Source organism: Aricia agestis, chromosome 2 (assembly GCF_905147365.1).
Source record: "Aricia agestis chromosome 2, ilAriAges1.1, whole genome shotgun sequence".
Taxonomy (NCBI): domain Eukaryota; kingdom Metazoa; phylum Arthropoda; class Insecta; order Lepidoptera; family Lycaenidae; genus Aricia; species Aricia agestis.
The window spans coordinates 4,905,556-4,913,621 of NC_056407.1; the positions used below are offsets into that span (position 1 = coordinate 4,905,556).

At 35.9% G+C, this 8,066-nt stretch overlaps 2 protein-coding genes across 3 annotated transcripts in view; one reads left to right on the top strand and one right to left on the bottom strand.

The window, feature by feature from the left end:
- Positions 1–8,066, top strand: part of LOC121740017 (mothers against decapentaplegic homolog 3) — a 40,667-nt gene that overhangs the window by 23,983 nt on the left and 8,618 nt on the right. Inside the window, exons 11-12 of one of the 2 annotated variants that reach the window (XR_006037521.1) lie at positions 1–128; positions 948–1,523. Coding sequence is in view for 1 of the 2 variants with exons in the window: in XM_042132691.1 (XP_041988625.1) it covers positions 1–124 (124 nt within the window). In the remaining variant the exon portion in view is untranslated. Of the gene's footprint in view, positions 129–947; positions 3,509–8,066 lie in introns of those variants that run through there. The other variant, XM_042132691.1, reaches the window with a different exon arrangement.
- Positions 3,613–8,000, bottom strand: LOC121740014. The gene is made up of 4 exons (XM_042132689.1): positions 6,982–8,000; positions 6,680–6,851; positions 6,026–6,376; positions 3,613–3,962 (listed from the first exon to the last, which is right to left on the bottom strand). Exons 1-4 carry the CDS (start codon positions 7,859–7,861, stop codon positions 3,662–3,664), a joined length of 1,704 nt encoding a protein of 567 aa, XP_041988623.1. The 5' UTR covers positions 7,862–8,000; the 3' UTR covers positions 3,613–3,661.

An 8,066-nucleotide genomic window follows, 5' to 3' on the forward strand; every position in this document is an offset into this window, starting at 1 on the left:
ACGGCAGACGGTGACGTCGACGCCGTGCTGGATCGAGCTGCACCTGAACGGGCCGCTGCAGTGGCTGGACCGCGTGCTCACGCAGATGGGCAGCCACCCTCACCCCTGCTCCTCCATGTCCTAGGCCGGTGAGTCACACACCACACTACTAACACAGCTGAGAAGGCAAAATAGACATATTATTTAATATCAGAGAAGTTGATTTCTAGGCAGATGGCAGACCTAAGTAATTTGGTCGTGTCAGAGCAAGGGTTCCCAAACTTATTTTGTTTTTTGACAGTTCACTTTGAGAACAAATGTTTTAGCGCCCATATTGTTTCAATTTAAAATTCATCCAGATGAAAAAAATCCCGGGTCCCAGAAATAAAACTTTAGACCTTCAGCGCCCAGAAAGTGCGATAACGCCCACTTTGGGAAAGACTGCGTTAGAGCCATACCTCACCGGGATGCCACGGCGACGTGGCCAGTGACGTTGCCATTTCTACGTCGCCGTCGCTAGCGTAGACATCCGACCAGTCCCAGCTAACCAACCAAGACCTATGTGCATCAACTGCCTAGGAATTAATTTCTTCGATGGTATAATAGATAGAAGGCATAAACGAGAGCTAGATATTTTGTAATATTATTGAAAGAGAATTGAATGAATTCGTTGCGTTATTTTTCCCGACTATGGGTATGTAGTTAATAGTTATGGATGTTCATCTGTTCCCTCGTAAGTCGTAACTTTCAAACTAGTTATTATAATTAGACCAATAAAGTATCGTTATAAATAGGCTATAGCGCCTTCTAGGTGACACAAATTAATGTAATCAAAATACTATGTCTATGGTTTACTCACTAAAACTGAAATAAACTTTGATATTTATTTTGTTCGCATAAAATGAATTATTATAAAAAATTGACTTATCAAAAACGTTCTTCAACTCACTCAAATATTTTTATTTCAGATTGACGAAACGAGAAGCTCTAAAATTAATGATAAGCACATAAAAGTAAAAAGTAGTTTTGATAAATGTAGCTCAAACAATTGATTACCTCAACATGTCGTAACTCGTATAATATGTTTGATACAGACTTTACCGTGTCACATTACTGTGACGTATTTTGAAATGCGTTTTGCTTTATATTTTGAATTATTGTTTCTCGATTCAAAATATTATTTTCCTATAATGTGCCACAATACATTTAACAACGAGATTTGTAATATAATGTTAGTTTTATGTTTGAACGATCGCAGACTTCACACGTTTTCATATTCTTATCCAAGTCAAACTGTGTCTATTTTCGTTTATTTCGTAACTTATAAATAATCATCTTTTAAGGGCACAGTCAGCATATATTTTTTTTGTATTATAACAATGCTAACTAATCTTTTTATTAAATATCATTTTAAAATAATACTATAATCATGTTGTTCGAAAAACGATATCGGTTTTATTTTTTATATTTTAATAAAAAATCACATAGATAGAATTATTGTTTATTATGCTTTAAGACTAGATGATAAATCATTGTAATTTTGTGTCGGATCGGTCGAGAGAGGTGGCAGCGGAGGTGGAATAGGGCTATGAATATTATATTACTTCAATTAATTTTATAACCGGACTCCTGTCTATCCGCTTAGTTAAGTTGCTATACACATTTTGTTACATTATATACTCCGGTTTTAAAGTATACGTAGCTACAAAAGTAGGTTCAATATTGAAGTACACTGTAACTTTCGTTCAAAAATCTCGACTCGACGGAGTCGCTAATATTATCTATTTATAAACGATTGGTAAATAAATGAAACGGACATGTTAAAGATATATTTTAATATAAGTATTTGAATGTTGGTTGTATGTTACGAATTAATAGCATAAAAAATCTAATTGTAATCGATACTAAAATATTTGCTGAGAAATATTGGCAGTTGAAAGTTTAATATTAAAGATGTTGAAATGCAGATAATTTTATACCAGTTTACTGTGTTTATTGAGGTCAGCACAAAAATTGTTAATTAGAAACTCACGTATGTTATGAACATATCCCATAAATGCTATTAATTCGACGGGGGAAGGTATATTGGGAATGTGTTATTGTTCTTTACATTCTCCGATCATTTTTAATTTATTCACGGATGCAGATATGAAACTAAAAAGTTTGTTTTATGACATAATTTTTGACATCGCATCGACGATCGATTTTAGTGACCTACGCCGAAATTTTGGAAGGTATCTGGGGGGAAAGAATCGGATAGATCACTAAAATCGGTCCGACCACATAATCGTAAAGGAGTCGAAGCTCCATAAACTAGTCAAGTAAATTATAAGAGGTATTTTACACATTGATATATAATATAATACATTCTCATGAGTGCGGCAATATCACGGATCGGTGCTAGAAGGTTCAGGGCGTTAGTGTTGTGAGATCGCTACCGTCACGGCTGTAGTGTAGTAGGGTTGTTAGTGAGCGGCGCGCGCGCACGTCATACTCATACTGGAATTATTATTCGTCTAAAATATATTTCTAAAGGAATAAGGGCGTTTTCCCAGTACCCAAATCGAGAAAGACAAAATTTATATGACGCATAAAATATTAAGTATCCATTTATTCTCGTTCTCGGCCCGATATCGGATATCGTATATAATAGTTGGAAAATGTTCTATTATTGAGAAATTATCACACTAATTGTATATTATGCCATGTGAGTCTGGCGCGCACGGAGCGCCTAATAGTTTGTGTTGTTTAAATGTTGAAAAATAATGTTTACCGGTTTTATCCCAGTCTACGCGTAACGTTTCGAGATGTTATAATATAATTTGTATTAGTTTTATTGCACGGTCCCCGTCCGAGCGCGGCGGACGATTCTGTACGCTAAGTCATTATTGTAACGTACTCCTAGTTATCTAAGTATCATATTATTCTTGCGTCATTGCTTTTTCATATTTTTTATTCGTGTTACGTTAGAACTTTTTTTCTAATTATAAGTATAATTATATTAAAATTAAATATACGATTGTACGTAATATGATATGATATAGTTTATTGAATTAAATCTTTCGTTCGTGTCGATCACGCAGCTCCGGCGTCTGTGAAGTGTAAATATTGTTTAAGAGTTAATTGAAATTGAATATACAAATATAACGCAATAATATACGAATAATAAAAATTATATTACTTTTGAAGTTTATACCTTTACAGTCCAAAGCATGCATATCCCCGCACTAGGTGTCCTCCAGGGCTCTATATTCGTTATACAAGTAATCATTAATATTTGTGATGTGATATTGTGTATTTAACTTTTTTGTAATGTTACTCGTTTAGAATTGTGTTGAATTCTTTAATCGTTTATTGCATTTTATACCGATTAATATTCTTAATAAGTTTGTAACGTACGTAGTGTTTAAACGAAATTTAAAACTTGGCTTCCAATGATCATTTGCGTTTTCCGTTAGCGATCTCACAGTCGGAAGTGAGAATTGTGTAAAAACAAAAACCCTACAAATAAATGAGTGGTTTGAAATAATACTCTTTTTTATTTAACCCCCTACCTTTTTCAACTAGTCTGTTTGATTATAATTTAGTTATTATACCAAGAATCCTTACCAAGCATCAAATGAAACACCAAAATGGAATTTAAAATATTATATAGTGACAAAACAAAACATAGACAAAAGAGCTAGACACGAATAATTTTGGTTCCCGGTTCCCATTTGTAGGAGAATCCCGTGCGGACTCTGTGGACGAAGTCGTTGACCACAGAGGGCTTCTTTGCCACAGTTTCTGTAGAGGTGTAGTAGACGATATTGGCGGAGGTTTCGCTGAGATCACTCGATAGGGAGGAGGCCTTGGACGAGCCTGAGGATGGTGCCGGTGAAGGGTTCTTGTCAGAGCTACTGAGTATGCCGGCGCAGCTGTGGAACTTGCGGAATTTCTGCTGCATACGGTGCTCCAAGCTCGTGTGCAAAGCTAGCTGGTGCCTGTTGAATATAAGTTAAAATTGATTGATAATATTCACTGGAATATTACTTGATTAGTGAGCGTTTATTAGAAGATTGCTAATAATTAGTACACTAACCGCCGTACTCAGAGACATTTAATTACGATTAACCTTCAATTTAATGAAGAGTTTGACAGATAATGTATGAGGCTTATGTCAAAATTTTGAATTAATTGCAATTAAGTAATTAATGTTCCACTCTGAGTGCGGCAGTAACTGAGTATTATGGAATAACTTTGTGTTCGGTTAATTAATGATATAATTAGCTAATGAAGTGTTGAACTTTCAGAACAGACAATCATAAAACGAATATAAGATTTACGGATAAAATGATTTTAAAACCCTTAAATGAATAATTTTAATTATCTCATTATCGTATTTGTTTAAGAGAAGGCATGATATTTCAAACTGGATTAGCTATCAAAATATATTTCAGTAGATGCACAGTTCCATACAAACTTAAACAAAATAATATCCCCCAGTCTATACATACTTATGTAGATGTTTACAACTAAAAGTATGGGAGAAAATGTCTTAAAGTAATAATTACTTAATTACATTTTTTCCCATACTTTTAGTTGTACAGTTTTATCTAATTTAAACCTTAAGGCGCTGTGGTTGTTGCAACTACGTACAATGGGTTTTTTTAAAACACGTTTTTAGTAAAGGAAATGTCATTATGTAAGTATAAAATAAGTACCGTTTTAAAATTGAGAAAATTTCCTATACGCAAATGTATATCAGTACACAATTTGAAAAATTCTGCTCGATAGAAAAAAATCTCAAAGATGACTGTTATAACGCTGTTTTTCATCACTAAATCATTTTATGGCTAAATTACACACTTTCTAGAAAAAACAAAAAATGCAGTAGATATATTTGTCGTAACCTAACGTAAACGATTTGATATATTTGATTTGTGTAATACTAAAAACAAGGTTTTTACTCCTATTTTCTATTATGAAGGCACGCGGCGAGCGCGTAACAGCCACTGTACAAGGCGCGCTGATATTAAGGGGGCGACTAACCCTAAAGTGTTGATTTTATAATTCATTTTTATACTTGAAAATAAGTCCCGAATTGTTTCATTTTCTAAAATTAGATACTACATTATATTTCCGAGAATTCGATCTGAGCAAAAACACGATATCATTTATTGCCATAACCGTGTATTGAACTAAGTTAATATTTTAACACATTGTATAATATTCTATCATTGAGTGATCGACCTAGCGGATTTTTAAAATGTTGTATATTTATCGAGTTATTGAGAAAAAACTAATTTGGCGATGAATCCGCGTCGTCCTTTTTCACCTGGCATATGAAAGACGGGTGTGAGTGTGAAGAGAGAAGGACGATGTTTGATTTTTTGAGTTAGTCGCCCTCTTAATGTTATTTTAATGTTCTTAACGTCGATATTCGTACTGACAGACATCGACCTGCTTATTTTAGGGACTACTGGGCCTTAAGCAGTTGACAAAAGTATCAAAATAAAACCATCTGAAAGTCCGTACATATTATCTCCCAGTCCAAAGGTCCAACACCGCCCAAGGCAATAAATTTTTTACGACTCTGACAAACGTGCATTGAAAAAAAAAACTTAACCATAAACCAAACTAGATAAAGCTCACTAGACTAAGCTGGAGAAAGGCGTAGCCTGTGTTGTTGATTTATGCCATTATTTGCCGGTGCCACTTTTTAGACGGCAACTGTGCATCTACAGACATATTTGATTGAAGAGCTATACAATTGTAATATTGAATGTATTGGGAGAATCATTTATTAAATACTAGATGACGCCCGCAACTCCGTTGCGCCAAGATTCGTTTATCGCGTGAAAACCGTACATTTCGCGGGATAAAAAATATCGTATGTCCTTTCCAGTGACTCGAAGTATCTTCATAGTTCATACAAAATTACAGCAAAATTGGTTCAGCGGTTTGGGCGTTAAGTGAACAAAGTGTGTAATTATACATGACACACTTCGTTTAAAATATTAGTATGGATTTTTGGTTAAGATCAATGTTAGGAACACAAATACACCTGTAGTTGAAGGTTTCTCCGCATACGCGACACCGGAAGGTCTCGCAATAAGTCCTCGAAATTGTATCAGATCTAGGAGTTGATATTATATCCCGCGATCTCCGTCTCACATTGATGGAGCATCTGCTAGCTTTGGAACTTTCCAATTTTACTGGTTCTTCTGTAACTTGCGCTTTTTCTGGTACATGAGAAACTTTACTCCTCTTAATTTCGGCGATAAGCTGGTCGGGATCTTGAATTCTTTCGAAAAACGAAACTATTTTTTGCAATTTTTCCTCGGGCACTTCGACTTTTGGGACATCGGTCTCTGTTTGAGTATCGTTCACATGGATCACTTTTGTCGGTTCAACTCTGAAATTAAAAACAATTACTTGCATTATCTATAGACACGTTTTTTTAATATCTTCTACTCTTTCAACCTTTCTTCTGATTAAGCTTGTGATTTGTGAGGGACAAGCTTGTGACTTGTGAGGCACCCCTGAGATCATATCTATCAAAGGGTTTTCGTGGTTGGTTACCACTGTTGATCTTGACGACACAGGGGTAAGGGGGGAATGTGCGATGGGCCAGTAACCGTTTAAAAAAAACACGGTACCTATACATACCCACGTCGCACACACCCTGATATACTGAGTAACATATTATAGTGTTTACCTCACATCCGATGGATTGGCAGTTCTGCTACACAGTTGCGTAATGCCGATATGCTCATTTTCGTGCACATTTTTTTCGCGTTCAGTACAAAATCCCTCGTGGCAGTAGTGGCAAATGAATTTCTTTTCGGGAAAATGGCAGAGGTTTAAGTGATCGTTGTAGTTGATAATACCTGTAGAATAAAATAACTTACGTATTCTATAACTTATTATTTAGATATCGTTTGTCTAGTTAAAGATCCATGTTTCAGCAAAGCAAATAGTTCTGAAGCATGTTCTAAATAAGTGACAAAATTTAGATACCATAAACTATCATGTGGCATCCCAGAATGGGACACTGTCGTTGCGTTGTGTCCAGCAGGCAACTTCTCTGGATGGATTGTATGTGCGAGAATATTAACGGGCTCTGATCGTTTCCGAGAACGATTTCCGAATGGACCTTCTTGACATTTCTCACTCGTCGCACTTGTAATCCTCTTCGTCGTCTCTTCTCGCGCATGCCGAAAATGTTGTTGTCGCTCGCTGCGTACACTCTACCGTCTGGCAGAATACAGTTGGCAGATTCGTAATTTATCCCTAGAAGTCTATGGATGAAGGATTGGAATCGAGTCGGCTTTCGTTTCTGAACTCTTTGTATGGGCAAAGTGAGTTGTCTGTTTCTCTCGTTTATGTATGAAACGTTGTCTCTGAAATCTTGCGTTGAATAGTCTTTTGTGTCGATTCTCACATCTTGTAGATTTGCTGACGAGACTTGCACTTTTAAATCTTGGACAAGGGCTCTGGCGATGGTCGCCCCATTGTCAGATTGCGTGATATTGACGCTCGAGTTCTGCGTTGTCCCCGCTGAGGCGTCAACGATCGTTCTATAAGTTCTTTTATGTCTCCGTAGCGGTTCCTCTGGCTGAGGATCAAGGGCGGCAGCATCCGGCAGCAGACCTATGACGCTCGCGTCGTAGATTTGAAATAATTTTTTCAAACATTTATATTTCGCTTTCAAAACTTCGTGCTTTTTTTTTGGCACCCACTTCACTATTTCCTGCCCATTTTCATCGTTTTCTGTGATACGCCTATGATTTTTTTCGTGCATTGGTAATTTATATTTTTCTAGAATTTTACAACCAATTTTTACGACCACGAATAAAACGAAACTTGCGTGTATCGCTAAGTATTGATAAAGTATCATAACTGATACGATTTCGGAGTTAATTTTGTTTGTTTTAAATAAACTAATTTCTTAAAACTACCGACCATATTGTCGTAACATTTTTGACTGACTTGACTTTTTCATTTCTTCTTTTAACTATCTTGACACGATTTTCAACAGTCTTATCAACGAGGTCTCACTCTCTCACTTTATTATTATTTATTACCTTCTAGTACCTACTACG